This window comes from Protobothrops mucrosquamatus, unplaced genomic scaffold, assembly GCF_001527695.2.
Source record: "Protobothrops mucrosquamatus isolate PMUCROS unplaced genomic scaffold, P.Mucros_1.0 scaffold959, whole genome shotgun sequence".
Classification (NCBI taxonomy): Eukaryota; Metazoa; Chordata; class Lepidosauria; order Squamata; family Viperidae; genus Protobothrops; species Protobothrops mucrosquamatus.
The window spans coordinates 369,402-388,889 of NW_015387203.1; the positions used below are offsets into that span (position 1 = coordinate 369,402).

At 39.0% G+C, this 19,488-nt stretch overlaps 1 protein-coding gene across 1 annotated transcript in view; it reads right to left on the reverse strand.

The window, feature by feature from the left end:
* PTPN5 (protein tyrosine phosphatase non-receptor type 5) overlaps positions 1–19,488 on the reverse strand; it is a 38,534-nt gene that overhangs the window by 4,065 nt on the left and 14,981 nt on the right. Inside the window, exons 7-11 of the mRNA XM_029284802.1 lie at positions 17,738–17,817; positions 17,111–17,248; positions 13,528–13,638; positions 10,567–10,727; positions 3,165–3,278 (exon numbers count right to left, since the gene is read on the reverse strand). Of these exons, the coding sequence (XP_029140635.1) occupies positions 3,165–3,278; positions 10,567–10,727; positions 13,528–13,638; positions 17,111–17,248; positions 17,738–17,817 (604 nt within the window). The remainder of the gene's footprint in view (positions 1–3,164; positions 3,279–10,566; positions 10,728–13,527; positions 13,639–17,110; positions 17,249–17,737; positions 17,818–19,488) is intronic.

Consider the following 19,488-nt stretch of genomic DNA (forward strand, 5'->3'; position numbering starts at 1 on the left):
CCTGTTGCTAGTTAGCCAACCAGCAACGGGCATGAAACTGTATGCAGATGGAGAAGGGCAATCACCCTTAATGGGCGATCAATGGTGAAGGGCAATCACCCTTAATGGGCGATCAATGGTGAAGGGCAATCACCCTTAATGGGTGATCAGGATATGCATAGGGGATTAAGGGGGGGGGAATACAAAGAACACAACAAGTATACGAATAGAAGTCTTTACTAGACTGAAGCTCTTTGCTTGCCCAAAGTGATTTTTCATCCAGGTGTACAAATCTGGTGGTCTTCTGGCTTCTCACATATTATATCCTCTGACTCTAACTACTAAGTAAGGTAGGTGTGTGGTGCGGGGGCTGTTATTCTAGAATATGTGGGAAGCTGGATAGAAGTGCTACTCAACCCGTAGACTGAATATGGATTGGGCATATGAAAAGACACTTTAATGAGCTTGTTTTCTTATCTGGCTCTAAATTATGCAATAAAAAAACCAGCAGAATATCTTTTACCATGGGCCCTGTATTATTTCAGAAGAAGGTTAGCAAGTTTTATTGGATAAAATGTTACAGGGTAGAGAGCCAGAGAGATGTTGTGTGAGGCATCTGGTTTCTGTCAGCTTTTATATGTCAATATGTCATTTTAAATAAGACAAACAGCTAGTAACAATTACTTCATGGTCCAAGAGCATCTCGGTTTCACAAGTCTTTGGCTCTGCTGAAAGCTTCTTAGATGACTTTCCATCACTGTCACTTAAATTATTTGGGCCATCAGCTAGACCCCCAGGAAGAAGAAATGCAACTTATATAGTCATTCCACCCAGATCTACAAATGTTAGATTTGATTGGTTTTTTCTCCCGTGGTAATATGTATATGCATACCTATCATATTATTCTTTATTGGAAATTACTTCAGATATATTGCTTCATTAAAAGATTTTGTGTTGTATTTAATTTTGCATTAATACTTAATAATTTCACATTAATACTCCTATTAATAATCTCATTCATATTTCATCTACTGTATTTCAATTAAGGTTCCACATAGATTTTAATATTCTTTTGGGTTGATTGGGGAGGGGGGCTGAGAGCAGGAAGCAAGTTTTTGCAGTAGTTCTTTTCCATCTTCAGGACTGGTTTCAGTCAAGGTTAGGGAGGAGGGAGATCCAGTCCTGAATTCTTACATTTCGAGAGCATGACTCTTTCCCCACTCCTATTTAACGTCTGGTGAGGACATTCATCAAAATGGAGTTAAATACCATCAGTATATTGATGATACTCAGCTGTACATCTTTGCCCTGAGTGGCCCAAATGATGCTGTTCAGATTCTTTCCCAGGACCTGGAGGCAATTAAGGATCTGGATGAGAACAGGCTTTGGTTCAATTCTAGAAAGATCAAGTAGCTGTGGGTTTTATGCTTTCTATTTTTGACTTGGATGGGTAGCTGTTGTGATTCCTCGCCAGCCAGTGGACCCGGCAGCTGAGTCTGAGGAATCAGAGGAAGAGAAGGGGCCTGGAGTGACATCAGAGTCAGAAGAAGACTCTGAGGAGCTCCAAGACTTACAGTCTGACGAGGAGCCTGGCCCCTCTACTCGTGCTCAGACTGAGACACAGCTGTGCTAGCAGTCTGAGTTGGACAGTGATGACTCACAGCTGGGAGCTATCCAGGATGCACGTAAACGCTGGCAAGAAAAGAGAGTAGGACAGAGGAATGCAATGGGGCGGCTCCAAAGGCAAAGGAGAAGGCATTAGGAAGCCACACCTTGGTTGCATAATAAAAGGGAAAGTGTGGGAGGTGCTGGTTGCCAAAGGCAACCGTTCGTGTTGAGGATCCAGTTTCTGTGAACTGTGTTTGTTTGCCTTGGACATTTTTTTTTTTTCAATATAGAATTTTATTGTTTTTATCATAAAAGAAAAAATACATCACAAGTATTACACAATGATTTATCCCATCCCCCCACCCCCCGGACTTCCCAAACCAAACCTAGGCTAACATTCAACTACAAGTAAACAAATATTAATATCTCTAACTCCAAACTCTAAACTTAAACAATCCATCTCCTCCGNAGGGATAATTTTTAACGATTTTAAAGTTTCAGGGGATTTTTAAGGATAATTTTAATTGATTGGCCTGTTTAAATATTTCTTTTTAATTCGGCTTTTAATTATTGTATTTGTATTGTAGTTTTTATGAGGCTGTTAGCCGCCCTGAGTCCCATGAGGAGAAGGGCGGGGTACAAATTAAATTAATAAATAAATAAATAAATAAATAAATAATACTGAACTACCGTTCTTAAATCATTTAGAATTTTATTCTGAATAACCATGATAAAGCCCATTATAAAATAATCATTTCAATCTGCAAAGATGTGGGAGGGCGGGAATTTTGTTTTTAACTCCATGCTTAAACTGAGCTACTAAGGAGAAATAATAGTCCAGCTAAGTCTATTCTGAACAAGTATTTAAATACAGGATTTTCTACCTATCTAACACAAGCCAGGTTTAAGTTTGCAGAAAATACCACTGAGTTAACTCACACAGAAGATTAAGCTTTAATTTGGCAAGTAATTGTTTTGATAATGTTGATTTCACTGAACTCACAACTGAAAAAAAAAAAGAAAACTCAACAATTCATTCTAAGATTAATTAAAAGTACATTTTAATCCTCTGTGTTCTTAAACAATCAAAACAGAAATAAAGTGAATAAAATTAACTGGAATAAAATAAGTGCTGTACAGGGGAAAAAAAAATCAAAATTCAAGAATTTTAATACTTTTTTCAAACTATAATCTTTTTCAAATAAAATCACTAACTTTTCCATGCAAATGATTTGTACATTCACGATTTTATTCTGAAGCAAATACTTGTTTACATATTACAAAGAAGTAAATGTTATTGAGTGGTGGATTTAGAATGCAACCTTCTACAATCTGATGCCTACAAAGTATGTTGGATTATAATTTCCATTATTCCTGACCAATTATTATTATTTAATGTTTTGTACCTTTGTTTTCATGATGGGAAATGGCCCAGAGTTGCTTGATAATGAAATGGGTAGCATATCAAGTTAATAAATAAATAAAATAAAGAATAATTCAAGTGATCAAGACATTTGAGAGCCACCGTTTAGGGGAAGGCTACATTAGATTTGATTTTAGCAGGAAAATTATCTTACCTGTCTAACCGCAGTTGGCATGTTGTTCTGAGTATGTCAACCACACCGTCATTTTTCCACTGTTTGCAGCAAATGCTGGTAGCAATAAAACAACCTGTTCTCCCAATCCCTGCACTGACCAGAGAAAGAAATAAAAAGTGAAGAGAAAGATCTGCCAAAAAATAGAACATTGTTTAGAAAATCTTCTTCACATCTTTTCCATCTGGGAACAAGTTCATGAGCTTCTTAAACAAGGCCAGGGGGATGTTATAGCACCATTCAGAACTCAAGAGTCAGAGCAGAAAACTGAACATAATTGAGGGGTCCTTGGTGGTCTCTGAGCTTGGCTGTTTTCTTGCAAATGTTTCATTACTGAAACTAGGTAATATCATCAGTGCTAGTAAGGAGTGGGGTTTGCTCTCAGTTTATATTCTAGTGCAGACATGTCAAACACAAGGCCCGGGGGCCGGATGCGGCCCGCGAAGTGGTTTCATGTGGCCCGCGAAGCCATCCTGGAAACAGTGAGGGAACGGCCCCCGCTTCCTTGGCCTTGGCCCAGGCCGGCCGGGAGCCAATGTACAATTTTGTGGTGGCCATCTATGCTGAAACGCATTCAGTCTTAGCTTCACAAGGCCGTCTAGAAACAGCGAGGAACCAGCCCCTGCCATGTCGACCCCGTCCCCTGGGTGCATGCTGGGGAAGTGTCACCCTTTGTGAGGAATGAAGAAATGGACCAAGCCTTGGCGCTTGCCCCGGTCCCACCCCCTTCTGCCAGAGACCCTCAGATCTGTCCCACTCCTGCCCAGGCCCCCACAGGCACCCTTGACACAAATGATGTAGAGCTGGCCATGCTCACCGAGTAGGCCACACCCACTCCATCGATGCCCATCCAATAGGCCGCACCCACCCTGGCCACACCCACCCGGTCCCCCGAGGGCAATCGCAATACTGATGCGGCCCTCAATGAAATTGAATTTGACACCCCTGTTCTAGTGGCTTGCCCTGTAAGTGTGGTCTTACAGGTTCTTTGGTTGGGCTGGTCTTAAGATGTTCTTTGGTTGGGCTGTTTACTGTTGGCTTGTTTGACAGTTCCTTGATTGGGTATTGTTTACTTGATTGTTGGTCTGATGTTAATCTTGGAGTTAATTTGTACTCATGTGGGTGCTAATTGCTGGTGGGGAGGTGTTTTGATCTTTTTGTTCCTTTTGGCTTCTTGAGTGTTTCCTTTGCATAGTACTGTTGATGTCTATGTGTCCATTGATGGCTAATTTGTCAGAGTGCCAGGCCTCTAGAAATTCCCTAGCATTTTGGTCTTAGTCTAGGATGGTCACATTTTCCCAATTGAAACTATGGTTAAGTCTGTCCATATCTTGTGAAATTAAAGAGTTTTCATCGTGTGAAATCAGGGACTCCTCATTTCAACCCTGAGCTAAAAATGTTCTCCTTTATTGGTACTGAACATAACTGTTTAGCTCTACCGTGTATGCTCAAATTTTAGGAAATTATTATTATTTTATTTCAGACAATGTTGGTTGAGTATACGAACAGAAGTCTTTACTAGACTGAAGCTCTTTGCTTGCCCAAAGTGATTTTTTGTCCAGGTGTACAAATCTGGTGTCTTCTGGCTTCTCAGATATTATATCCTCTGACTCTAACTACTAAGTAAGGTAGGTGTGTGGTGTGGGGGTGTTATTCTAGAACATGTGGGAAGCTGGATAGAAGTGCTACTCAACCCATAGACTGAATATGGATTGGGCATATGAAAAGACACTTTAATGAGCTTGTTTTCTTATCTGGCTCTAAATTATGCAATAAAAAAACCAGCAGAATATCTTTTACCATGGGCCCTGTATTATTTCAGAAGAAGGTTAGCAGTTTTATTGGATAAAATGTTACAGGGTAGAGAGCCAGAGAGATGTTATGTGAGGCATCTGGTTTCTGTCAGCTTTTATATGTCAACATGTCATTTTAAATAAGACAAACAGCTAGTAACAATTACTTCATGGTCAAGAGCATCTCGGTTTTGCAAGTCTTTGGCTCTGCTGAAAGCTTCTTAGATGACTTTCCATCACTGTCACTTAAATTATTTGGGCCATCAGCTAGACCCCCAGGAAGAAGAAATGCAACTTATATAGTCATTCCACCCAGATCTACAAATGTTAGATTTGATTGGTTTTTTTCTCCCGTGGTAATATGTATATGCATACCTATCATATTATTCTTTATTGGAAATTACTTCAGATATATTGCTTCATTAAAAGATTTTGTGTTGTATTTAATTTTGCATTAATACTTAATAATTTCACATTAATACTCCTATTAATAATCTCATTCAAATTTCATCTACTGTATTTCAATTAAGGTTCCACATAGATTTTAATATTCTTTTGGGTTGATTGGGGAGGGGGGCTGAGAGCAGGAAGCAAGTTTTTGCAATAGTTCTTTTCCATCTTCAGGACTGGTTTCAGTCAGAGTTAGGGAGGGGGGGATCCAGCCCTGAACTCTTACATTCCGAGAGCATGACTCTTTCTCCACTCCTATTTAACTTCTGGTGAGGACATTCATCAACATGGAGTTAAATACCATCAGTATGTTGATGATACTCAGCTGTACATCTTTGCCCTGAGTGGCCCAAATAATGCTGTTCAGATTCTTTCCCAGGGCCTGGAGGCAATTAAGGATCTGGATGAGAACAGGCTTTGATTCAATTCTAGAAAGATCAAGTAGCTGTGGGTTTTATGCTTTCTATTTTTGACTTGGATGAGTAGCTGTTGTGATTCCTCGCCAGCCAGTGGACCCGACAGCTGATTCTGAGGAATCAGAGGAGGAGGAGGGTTCTGGAGTGACATCAGAGGAAGGTTCTGAGGAGCTCCAAGACTTAACAGTCTGACGAGGAGCCTGGCCCCTCTACTCGTGCTCAGGCTGAGACACAGCTGTGCTGGGAGCCTGAGTTGGACAGTGATGACTCACAGCTGGGAGCTATCCAGGATGCACTTAAACGCCGGCAAGAAAAGAGAGTAGGACAGAGGAATGCATGCACGTAAACGCCGGCAAGAAAAGAGAGTAGGGCAGAGGAATGCAATGGGGCGGCTCCAAAGGCAAAGGAGAAGGCATTAGGAAGCCACGCCTTGGTTGCATAATAAAAGGGAAGGTGTGGAAGGTGCTGGTTGCCAAAGGCAACCGTTCGTGTTGAGGATCGAGTTTCTGTGAACTGTGTTTGTTTGCCTTGGACATTGACTCAGGTCTGTGAATAATAAAAGCGGATTGTTTTTTTCCTGCGGTTCCAGCCTGCTTGTTGGAAGAGGTGTTTCTCCTTGTGAGCTTAACAAGGACTCATGTAGGCTGGGATAGAACAGTAGCATTCACCTAGACACAGATGATACACAATCTGGGGTAGAGGTCTTTTTGGGCTGATGGTCAAAGAACAGGTGGCAGCTACGGCCCAGAGGGCCTCCATATTCATTTTGTGCACCCATTCCTGAACCAGGAGGCTCTGTTTTATTTATACCTTGTGCAGCTCTCAGTTAGACTATTGTAATTTGTTCTCCATAGAATACTCATGAACAGCTTTCAAAAGCGGCTATTAGTCCAGACAGTAGAAGTGCATGCGATTTGAAGCAAATCATGATTTGTCTATATAACATCACTGCTTTGCAAGCCACACTGGCTCCCAGTGGAGCAATTCAAGGTATCAATGAAGTGAAAGTAATGTAAACTATATTTTTCAATATTATTAAAAAGTCTTATGTGAAAGCCTTGACTGACCATGTCCCCATTTGATAATGATCATGACTTATAGAAAACTTTGGGAGAGGTGTAGGAGAGTAAATGGTAAAACAAATTATTACTGAAATAGCATAAAGGCATAAATGCACAAATGAAATAGAGTAAAGAAAAAAATGATATACTTAGTATCCATGAAAGGTGAAGAAATTCATAGATTTGAGTTAAGGTGATCTGATCTTATGGGGTACAGTTCATGCAGGGAAGTGAAGATGTATGTTTAAATATGAATGAAACAGCTAAAATGTGTAAGAACAAGTGATTTCGTACATTGTTTAGGCTATTGTGGATGCATATAAAAGTAGAAACTCATCCATTGGTAATCGTTGCATTTAACACTCCAATGAATATTGATAACTGAAGAACTAAAGATGAGATTTGAGAAAAATTGTGCAATATTATAAATAAGTGCAGACCAGGTGAAATAAATATTCCCTTAATTGGCATGAACAGGTGAGTGTAATTAGAAGAAGAGAGAGGGCAGAAAAAGTGACTGACATTTCAAAACTTCAAGAATGAGTGACTATTTTATGAGTACCTGTTTAGAAAACAAATGTATATTTGTCTCAAATATGTAGTCTGAGCCTAATTCTATTCACAGAGAGCCCAGTTGATGCAATGGTTAAGGCACCAACTGAGAGTTCTACCATAGTCCTGTCTTAGGCATTAAGTCAGCTGAGTGACCTTGGGCCTGTTAACTCTCTCACAGCCTTAGAAAGAAGACAAGGGCAATCCACTTCTGAAAAACCTTGCCAAGAGAATTGCAGGTCCTAGTCTAGGCAGCCGTCAGGAGTCAACACTGTTCCAACACTGTGCAAAGTACCAATAAAGGAGCACATTTGTAAATCAAGGTTGAAAGGAAGGGTCCTTGGTGCTCTCTGAGCTTGCTTGCATTTTTGAAAACATTTCATTACCCAAACTAGGTAACATCATCAGTGTTGGTCCATCAGTCCACTAGTACTGATGATGTTACCTAGTTTAGGTAATGAAATGTTTGCAAGAAAACAAGCGAGCTCAGAGAGCACCAAGGAGCCCTCACTATGGAAAGTGGGCATAAGGAAAGAGATTGTGGAATTTGATTGGAACACAAGTGAGAATTATATTACAAAGTGCCAAGACATATATAGGATTGCATGAATGGGAAGTATGAAAATCGATGTTTGGTGGAATGATGAAGAGGCTGTAGGTAAATGCTGCAAAAACTGAGCGTGAGAGAAATATGTTACATAATGTGTACAGAAAGAAAAGATAATTGTGAGGAATGCATATGAAGAGAACAAGGAAGGATTAAGATTAAAAGAGGCAGAACATTTTAATAAGACATTAAAAATTGTTTTAGAAGTGAGTGAAGAAAGCTAAACAAAGAGACACAAGCAGGAAATGGAATTAAAATCAGACCTGATGAAATAATTTGGGAAGAAATTAAAACATGGAAATGCTAGGTGCAGTATGTTAGTGATTTGTATGGGAATGCTATAATATATGCGAATATATAGAAGAACGGAAATGAATGCTATAAATGTAATCTCCAAGAAAAAAAAATGATAAAAAGGAATACATAAGCACTGGAAGGAAGTTGCAAATAATATGCCTTCACATAGATTGGAAAGAATTATGTTAATGTAAATTTAAAGCAACGCAAACTGTTAAAAGAGAAATGATGAATTTAGAGAGCACAACATTACAGCTATCTGACTGCATTATAACAGAAAAAATATACTTTTAGAATATTCAGAAAAAATGGCACTTTATTACTTTAGATTATGATAGCACCTTATGTTCTCACATGGTTTGTTTATGAAAAATACTAGAGAGACTCATTATACCTTACTCCCATCATCCATAATCTGCTTGTACAAGGGGTACTTACAGCAACCTTGCATAACAACATGAATATTCATTATACAAGATTTCATTTTGTAATCTTACTAAAAATGAATTTAGCTTTAAAATATAAATGCTCCTTTCTGCTCACCAAAGTCAAATTATATGAAAAATAAATCAGAAACATATCTGCAATGGTTATGCCTCAAATTATATAGCTCTGTTTAATACTTTCCTAAGGGTGGAGTTAACCAGTAAGTGGTCACGAGTCCTATAAAGATTTCTATGAAATCTCTTATTGCATCTATAATCAGGGGCTTCCCTTGTATACTCAGTAGCGGCAATATGACGTGGAACATCATAGTCAGGTCTTCCAAAGAGTCAGGGTCTTCTCAGAAAGCAACACCTCTTTAGGTGTGTTGTTCTTGACCTTCACTTGCTGACAAGAGAGAGATAGCTAGACTGACTGATGGCTGTGCTCCGTGTCTTTCCGGAAGTTCTGAAAATTAATTACTCCTGGGTGACATTGTCTCAAAGAAAAGACTTGCTTTTTAATTGGGGATGGCTAGCCACCCTGAGTGGTTGTGATATGACAGAGCTCTTTATGTGGGATGCTTTAATGTTTGATTTGCACTTATAACTGATGACTGAGACATATTTTTAAACTGATCTCTGTAGTATCTGCAGCACTTTATATTGGACAATAAGGGGAAAAGAGAAGAATGATGGGGAATGACCACACACTGTGAATCAGATCCAGGACTGGTCAGTAAAAATACACAATAAGCCCATTATTAAAACACGATGATGATGATGATGATGATGATGATGATGATGATGATGATGATGATGATGATGATGATGATGATGATGATGATGATTATTATTATTATTATTATTATTATTATTATTATTATTATTATTATTATTATTATTATTATTATTATTATTATTATTATTATTATTATTATTATTAATTGAATTTATATACTGCCCTATCTCCCCTACGGGACTCAGGGCGGTGAACAGGTAATAATAAAAACCACGATAAATATACGCAAGTTTCTGTTCTAAAATCAAATTAAATAACAGGCCTGCTCTAAAATACCCCATACAAAACCCCCACTAAAACATAATCAAACTACGTCAGGCCGGCTGCACGGAATAGATGGGCCTTCAGGGCTCGGCGAAAAAGGCGCAGGTCCGCAACTGTACGTAGGTCGGGGGGGGGTAGGTCATTCCAGAGGGCAGGAGCTGCCACAGAGAAGGCTCTCCCCCTGGGGGTCGCCAGCCGGCATTGACTGGCTGACGGCACCCTAAGGAGGTCCTCTCTGTGGGAGCGGACTGGTTGAAGGGAGGTGTTTGGTAGGAGGCGGTCTTGCAAATACAGATAACCGCACAGCAGAGCTGGAAGGGACCTTGGAGGTCTTCTAGTCCAACCCTCTGCTCAAGCAGGGCCCTACACCATTTCAGACAAATGAAATGGCTGCACGGTTCACATTTCATCTGCACTGCGTAACAGGCACCCAAGAGAGTCAGACCACGCCCTAGTTTACAGTGAAACCTAAGGTGGAAATTTTGGTTCCTCTGGGCTCAACAAGCTTAGATGCAGGGGATACTTCCTTGCTATAATATTAAGAGTGGACACATAGAAAAGGTGTGTCCAAAATGTCAAAGAAAAAATGAAAACGAAGCTCAGCATTGTATATAACATTAAAAACAAAGGATGTTTCAAATGAATGTCAGGAGCATAGGAAAATGACCTAAGTACTTTTTTTCCCCTCTCATTTTTTTCTAACAATGTTTAATAATCTACCTGCAATGAACAATGATTGGGGCATTCTTTTCTTCGGCACAATGCATGGCTTCTTCCACTTCTTGAACCAGTTGGAGCAGGGGTGGTGCGTGACCCGGGGTCTTCTGGTCTGGCCAAGATGTATACCAGTAGTGCTTCAGTTTTCTTGTTTCTTCGCCATTCTATAAGACAGTAAGCGAGAAAATCGGGAGCAAGAGAGTTAGAGGCAACCACATGAATTTCTTTTCAGATATGAAAAGCATCTCCCATTAGAGGAACCTCAAAAAGCAGCCCAGAATTTCCAAAGGTAAGAACTTCTAATGGCTCAGACTTTTAACACCTTTCCTTGAAATATGCAATCAACTGGCATTTGATCAAAGACTCCCGAAAATATGGCAGCATATAATTCCTTGATTTGCATTCCAAATTTTAGGTAAAAATTAACTGCATGTTTCTGTTGAATGACTCAGTACCTTAAAATTATTTGGGTGAGGATTTTTCGAATACTGAAAATTCTGCATAGGAAGCTAGCAAGGAAACAAACCAAGAGAGATGTCTAGCTACATAAGGAAATCCTACTGGTTGTCATTAAAGAAAGATCCAATCAATTTCCTGAACCCTGAGGACAATCAATCAGTGGAATTGCTCGCCTCCAGAAGTTGTGGGTGCTCTGTCACAGTTGTGGGTGCTCTGTCACTTTTTTAAGAAGAGATTGGGCAGTCATTTGTCTGGAATGGTGCAGGGGCAGGCAATCTTGGCTCTTTTATGACTCGTGGACTTCAACTCCCAGAATTCCTGAGCCAGCCAAGCTGGCTCAGGAATTCTGGGAGTTGAAGTCCACGAGTCATAAAAGAGCCAAGGTTGCCTACCCCTGGTATAGCGTCTCCTCTTGAGCACATGGTTGGACTAGAAGGCCTTCAAGGTTCCTTCCAACCCTTTATTCTATGTTCTATGTCTCTTGTTCAACAGTCTCCATCCCCCAAACATATTATCATTATTTAGCATGTTAGCAGTCCCTTTAAATGGGGGCTACTTTGACTTTTTTTATTAACATACTGACAACTAGATTAAATCAAGAGCAACAGCAACTGAAGCAGCAATAGAATACTGATGCAATTTTTTTTTTATTAAACTGGCTCATGTAACATCATGCAACTAGCAAGTGAGGATAATTTACATTGCAATGTTGCTTTGTCCGTTAATTCAGATTGCACTACTATATTAAAAAAGGTAAAAAAAATAATAGAGTCCCTGCGCATTTTACTCCACTAGTCATTGCCGATTATAGAGGGTTTACGTCTATCTTTTGTTGTTGTTCGTTGCGAAGTCGTGTCCAACCCATCGCGACCCCATGGACAACGTTCCTCCAGGTCTTCCTGTCCTTTACCATCTTCTGGAGTCCATTTAAGCTCACGCCTACTGTTTCAGTGACTCCATCCAGCCACCTCCTTCTCTGTCGTCTCCTTCTTCTATTGCCCTCAATCTTTCCCAGCATTAGGCTCTTATCCAGTGAGTCCTTCCTTCTCATTAGGTGGCCAAAGTACTTGAGTTTCAACTTCAGGATCTGGGCCTTCTAAAGAGCAGTCAGGGTTGATCTCCTCTAGGACTGACCGGTTTGATCGCCTTGCAGTCCAGGGGACTCACAGGAGTCTTCTCCAGCACCATAGTTCAAAGGCCTCAATTCTTTTGCGCTCAACCTTTCTTATGGTCCAACTTTCACAACCATACATTGCAACTGGGGAAACCATGGCCTTGACTATACGTACTTTTGTTGGCAGGGTGATGTCTCTGCTTTTTAGTATGCTGTCTAGATTTGCCATAGCTTTCCTCCCCAGGAGCAAGTGTCTTTTAATTTCTTGGCTGCAGTCCCCATCTGTGGAGATCTTGGAGCCCAGGAAGATAAAATCTGTCACTACCTCCATTTTTTAACCTCTATCTTAAAAACATTATATTCCATGGAGGTTTTTTGGTGGGGGGGGGGAAGGCTTTGATTAAAGATATATATTTAGCTGGTAGATTACATTAAGTTTTTAGAATAGGTAAATATTGAAATATTCACTTCTCCAGGCAAAAAAAGCTGCTAAAATAGTAGATGATTTTGTTAACATGTTTTTTTGTTTGTTTGTTTCTGTGCTCAACTCACTTTACAGAAACAGTTTTATAGAAAGGCATGAATTATAAATATTTGTTTCTCTCTTTGGAAGGATTGATCTTTTGAGGATGAAAGAAATGTTGCTGTCTTAAGAGAACCAGCAGTGAAAATGTTATGAGTGTATTTGCAGAAAATAAAGTCGTCCATGGAGGGTTTTCTGGCAATTGGCGAGATCACTGCAGAATGCAGGTACTTCCATACTGTGGTCCCCACACAGATTCAACAATACTAATACCAGTCACACCAAAGCTCTTATAGAGCTAATTGTTAATATCTAACCTGCTCAAATGTAGAAATCTGTTAAAAATACAGATATGGTACAAATACTAAGGCTGTTGTAAAGCCAGTACATTTAGGAAGGCTTTTTAATAGTTAACAAAAGCAGATTAGTAATGCCTATTGAGAAAGCGTGTGGTAATAAATTGCTAGTAGGTGGCTGAGTGGAATGACTCATCATTCTAATTGCTCTACAAAGAGCTTGATGGCTTTCGTATTACACCAGGGGTAGGCAACCTTGGCTCTTTTATGACTCGTGGACTTCAACTCCCAGAATTCCTGGCTCAGGAATTCTGGGAGTTGAAGTCCACAAGTCATAAAAGAGCCAAGGTTGCCTACCCCTCGTATTCTTTCTAAGAGGCCTATCAACATTACTAAAGCCACCTTCAAACTGAAGCTCTGCAAAGGTTATAACTTTTGGATCCCAAGCTACACAATGTGCTGCTTACCTGAATGGAATTTAGAAACAACATCATCAGCAAGGTCATGAAAAGAATATTTCCATTTTTTTTTTACTGAATTGTCTATAAGTAACCCCTTACTTTATATCTTACCTTTAGGGTAATAAGCCTTAACCGATAATCATCTGCTTGTATGACTCTGTTAATTGTAATTTCAATTCCTTCATAGGTAATTTGGTCTTCTGGCCAGTACTCTGTACATTTCTAGGCAAAAATTAAATCACACATATGAAGGCAGAAGTCTGCAAAAAGTAAATGTGCTCTATTAAGCTTACGAAAAGTACAGGTGGTCCTCGACTTACGACCACAACGGACTCCCAAACTTAGGTTGTTAAGTGAATTTTGCCGCATTTTAAGACTTTTCTTGCCACCGTTGTTAAGTGAGTCCCTGCTGTTAAGTTAGTGGCATGGTTGTTAAGTGAAACAGGCTCCCCTATTGACTTTGCTTGTCAGAAGGTCCCAAAAGGGGATCACATGACCCTAGGACACTGCAACCGTCATAAATATGGGACAGTTGCCAAGCCTATGAATTTTGATCCCATGACCATGGGGATGGTGCAACGCTCGTAAGTGTGAAAAATAGTCATAAGGCACTTTTGTCAGTGCCATTGTAACTTTGAACGGTCACTAAATGAACGTTGTAAGTCGAGAGCTACTTGTATACATTTGGATTGTTGCAGAATGTTTTCAGAAATCAGTTGTGCTATAAGTAAAAGTATTAACTGATGTAAAGTGGTATTTTACCTGAGTCAGAATGTTTGGCTCTCTCCCCCCGGCTCCCCATTAAAACATATATTTTTCAATATTTTCCTTGGTTTAAGAACTGCAGAAATGGGAAAATCCTATCACATTTATTTTTCTCATGCCATTATTACAGCGACCAAAGAAACCAGTAGGGATTTGCAAAGCAGCCAAGTTTCAATTCAGATTTTTAACTTTGATGATGACAAGATTAAATTCAAACGTAAGATTCGGGGTTCAAAAACAACAAAATTAAATTTAGACCCATTTGAGGCTATAATAGAAAATCACCATCATGCCTGGAGCCATTTAATTTTTGGAAGAATGAGATGCAGATAGCAAGGATAGAACATTTACAGGAATTTGTTTTTTAAAAAAATTGAAACCAATTTATATTACCACTGTCATATGCATAATACAAGGGTATAAGACATAACTTTATAGACAATTCAGAATTGTCCCCAAGCAAGTAAAGTATAGTTCCCAGAATAGAAGACTCAAGACAAACAAAGAGCAGAGAAGAAAGTACAAAATAGAGAATTAAAATATGTGAGGGGAAGGGAGAGGAGATGCTGCAATGGTTGTAAGTGTGAAAAATGGTCATAAGTCACTTTTTTCAGTGCTGTTTTAACTCTGAATGGTTGTAAGCCCAGGACTATCTGCAGTCATTAATGCCCTCATTACCACTCACCTTGAGAACTATAATGTCCCCTACATGGGTTGGCTTTGAAGATGACCTGAAAACTGCAGCTGGTGTGGAATGTGACAGATAGATGAGAAATGCTATTGTCCTATAATGCCAACTATTTGTTCTGCTGAATGTTCAGTTTTGCCCCCCCCCCCATCTGCTGGAGTCTACCCATTCTACAATCACATTTGTCCACTGTCAAACAATATTTTTTACCAAAGTAGGGAAAGTATCCAGATTTTTTTTCTACCCCCTTAACTAACAGTAGGGGGTATCTGTGTTCTTTGTAATGAAGAAACATTTTCATCTCTTTGTGTATGTGTGATGTGCACTTTCTGTTCTAGGGGCTAATCAGGGAGTGTTAGATGTGTATGTGTACAAGTGTATCTGTGAGGTCAAATCAGGAACATTTGTGCTCTCTCTCTCTCTCTCTCTCTCTCTCTCTCTCTCTCTCTCTCTCTCTCTCTCTCTCTGTGTGTGTGTGTGTTTTCTGTTGTTTCCTCATATTGTATCTGTGTTTGTATGTGTGAACTGAGACACACAGGATGGGCTGCATTTGGATGCCCTGTGCCATGTGATCAGGAGGAAGTGGGCTTGCATTGTAATATTCATAAATCATCCAAACCACTTCTCAATTGCATCCCCATAGGAGTGAATTAAGGGATTATTTTTTTCCTGCACGGCCCCCAAGTAAGTCTGGCCCATTTTAACCATAATCTATGTTTCCTTTGCTTTTCCTTCCATACCAAAGTATGTCTCATTTTCTTCTATGCTTAAGAGCTATCCTGCTGATGAACAGGCAGTATCCTAAATTTTTCTTTCACCATTCCATTGGGGGGGGGCACACACACGCCGTAATCAGAAGTGCTAGTAGCTATCTATAGCTCAGTCTTGGAACAGCTGAAATGAAGAACACCCACGCATTTCCGTGGGCTGTCTGTCAGTTCACATTATATTTTATGAGAGTGCTACAGTACTGGAGTCTTAATCTTTGCATTCTTAGAATTAATGTATATAGTGTGGACACAAAAGATTTTTCTTGTAGTCTATATTTATATTTGAGTCACAACACAATTCAATCACATCTTTTTTTTAATGGAAAAATTGTGAAGCGTCCCAGGGTCTTGAACAATAATGAATGACTTCATTAAACCATGTCTCTCTGATAAAGCACAAGTATGTACAGAGAACTCCAGATGTGTAAGATTTCCATTTCTTTTGTAATAACGCTATAAAGTTGCAGCTATAAATTGCGGTGAATAGAATGAAAACATGGCAGTCGACCAAAAGCTTTCTAGATTGGTAAAAGCTGATTTATGCTACTTTTCTAGATAATTGGTCAAATATTTTGCCAACCAGACTTTAGGTTTTTTTAAAGCTGTCCTGGTGTGCCATCTTAAAAGAGTCAGATGCTCAAGATTCTTATGGCTCTGTTGAAAAGGGCAGCAAGGAGAGAAGCCAAAGTACATGTGAAGCTGCTAATGCAGAACTAAACAAGTGTTCAACAGGTGGAATCAAGGGCCACAAAATTTGCTGGCAGTGTATTCTATTAGTAGGGCCTTAACATGGCATTAGGCCAGGGGTCTTCAAACTTGGCCCTTTTATGACTTGTGGACTTCAACTCCCAGAATTCCTCAGCCAGTGTGCCTAGTTTGAAAACTCCTGCATTAGGCCATCACTGCTATGTACTTATCAAAGTTTCTTTCTAGAAAAACTAGCTGCTGACATAGCTCTACTGCAATCACATTCTGATCAGTATTCATCCTTGCAGCTGAAGCAACAGCAGAACAAGAATCACATTTACTTTAATAACAAAATTAAATATCCATGCGCAACAGGAACATTTCAAAAGAGAGATTTCAATCTCAAAAGAAAAAATAGGAAATGTACTTCGGGAGTGGCTCAAATATACATCTATGGAGAATCTCAGTCATCCAGGTCATGGTTGTCCCAAAGGTGCTTTTCCAAAAGGCAACTGGACTCCCTTTGTTTTTGCTTGTTCTTGGAGGAGAAGCAAAATGTCTTCAAGCAAAACCAAAGGAAGTCCAGTTGCCTTTTGAAAAAGCACCTTTGGGACGTTCAAGTATATGTTAAAAGTTTTTATTCATCGTTCATCATCCATCTTTACCTTGATTACTGATGTTACAAAGCAGACTAGTTTTATGAATGGAATCATGTTTCATTCAGGAGCACACTGAAAGCGCAAAACAGGATTAAAAAAAATAGAAAGTAGAGATTCAGCATTACCTCATTCATCTCTTCTATATTGGTAATCATGACAATGATTGGAGAATGCTCCTGCCATACCATTCTCCAGAAATCACTGACAGTATTAACTATGGGTCCCTGAGTAGCAATGTATACTTTTTCTTCTCCTCTATAGCCCTAGCAAAAAAAAACAAAAACAAAAACAAGGATCATGAGTGCTGAAATGTACGTATACCTCAGTCCTTCAAGTTTTCACTCAGAAGCTCTTTAGCAAATTAGAAAGAAATATACTCACTCACTCTTCACATGCAGTGAAACAAGTAAGCACAAGCGACATAATTTTGATTTATACAAAAACTAACAGTTCCTATGGTGAGAATTGGTGAGAATTCATTTGGGCTTTATCTGGCACCCCATTTTGGGGCCTGGTTGGATTGAAAAGAGCATGATGGTAAAGATGACTGTAATTCACTATCAGAGATTGCTAGCCAAGTCACACTTTAAATCACCGCATGTATATTTTAAAACTTTTGAGATTTGAATCTGTTTCTCTGTCAGCATGTTGGAAGGACTGAAATGATTGTGGAATTCTGCAACTACTGAAAAATAACTGAGGCCCAACAAAACCACCTATACAGGAAAATTCTATGGAACTGCCAGTCTTACCCTGATGTAATTAGCATTAATGTAAGAGCTAAGGGGATCGTCTTGATCATCTGAGGTAAGGCACACTCTGCTGTGACGATCTGGAAAATGGAAAGCAACAATGCTGAGTTATAAATCGGAATGGAGAAAAAAAAGTTTTTTTCTCTTCCAGCATGAATTGTACAAAAATATTACACAACAGACCCTTAATCTGGAATTGTAGGAACGGGCCAAATGTTTGATTTGAAGAAACACAAGAGAACCCTGATGGTTTTAGCTAAAGGTCTACCTAATTCAGAATTCTGCTTCCCACAGTTACAATACAGATGTCCTGTAGAAAGTATTCACTGCTTTTGCTCACCTACAGCTAATATTCAGTGGGATACAACCCTAAGACTGTATTTAGATGCTATTACTAGTACCCATTAAGAGGCTTAACATCTCTTTCTAATTGCCCTTGGAATCCATATTAGTCAATACTTTTACCACATTTTGTAGCAATGAACAGAACACAGCAATGCTGAAGAAGCAGGGTGCTGCAATACCTTTTACAATTCAGTATTCTTTCTTATTGCAGAACTAATCATTATTAACGTTGCATGTAGCCTGATCTAAATACCAGTGCAAAGGCAGAGATCTGCTATAATTCTATAGGTTTTAATGTTGTGCTGCTTTTGAGCAGTAACTTTTTTATGAGCTTTCTGAAATCAACCATTTTCATACGGTTAGGATGGAATTTTTGAGACAAAAGGCTTAAAAGAAATTACCCACAACAAATCTGTAAATCTGCAAAAGAAACGCAGTATACATTAGCTGAATTAAAGACTATTATCATTTCTCTCGCTAACTGCAATTAACTATAGCGTTACAAGAAACTAACTGATCATTAAGTTAAGTGCCTATTTAATCTTTCAGTTCTAGCTGGAATGAACATTTATTTTTGAAAACTTTAAATATTTTCTTTTATTTTCAGAACAACGTATTCTGTTTTGTGGGCAACTTTTCTAATTGAAAACTGTTTTTAAGCTTTTTTAAAGAACGGAATTGCAATTGTAAAGTGTTAATGCAGATCAAATGTTTCAGTGCACGGATGTATTTCAAATAGAAGAAAAACACATTTCAGGAAGCATTTTAAACAGTTGATATAATTTTTTAGTCCATTTTGTTAAAACAATCAGATGTTTTAGACCAGATGATTGGTCTAGATTGAGACCAGATAAATGATTGAGACCAGATAAATAGTAAATACCAACATCCAACATAACATTTTCCTTATCAGGAAATATAATGCAGTCTAATACAATAACCTTGGATCCCTCCAAAACAGAAATTCTAAAAATTGTAGGAAATAGTAAAATCTCAGAAGATTTTGACCGATTTATCTCTCAAACTCTGAGAGGTACTGAAATCACACAACATTCAAATTGGGAGATTCATACTTACTGCCTGGGAATGTACGTACAGGTAGTCCTCGACTTACAACAGTTCATTTTGTGACCGTTAAAAGTTACAATGGCACTGAAAAAAAGTGACTTATGATTGTTTTTCACATTTACGACCATGGCAGCATCCCTGTGGTCACGTGATCAAAATTCAGATGCTTGCAAACTGGCATGTATTTATGACAGTTGCAGTGTCCCGGGGTCATGTGATCACCTATTGCGACATTCTGACGAGCAAAGTCAGTGAGGAAACCAGATTCGCTTAATCACCGTGTCACTAATTTAACAACTGCAGTGATTCATTTAACTGTGGCAAGAAAAGGTTGTAAA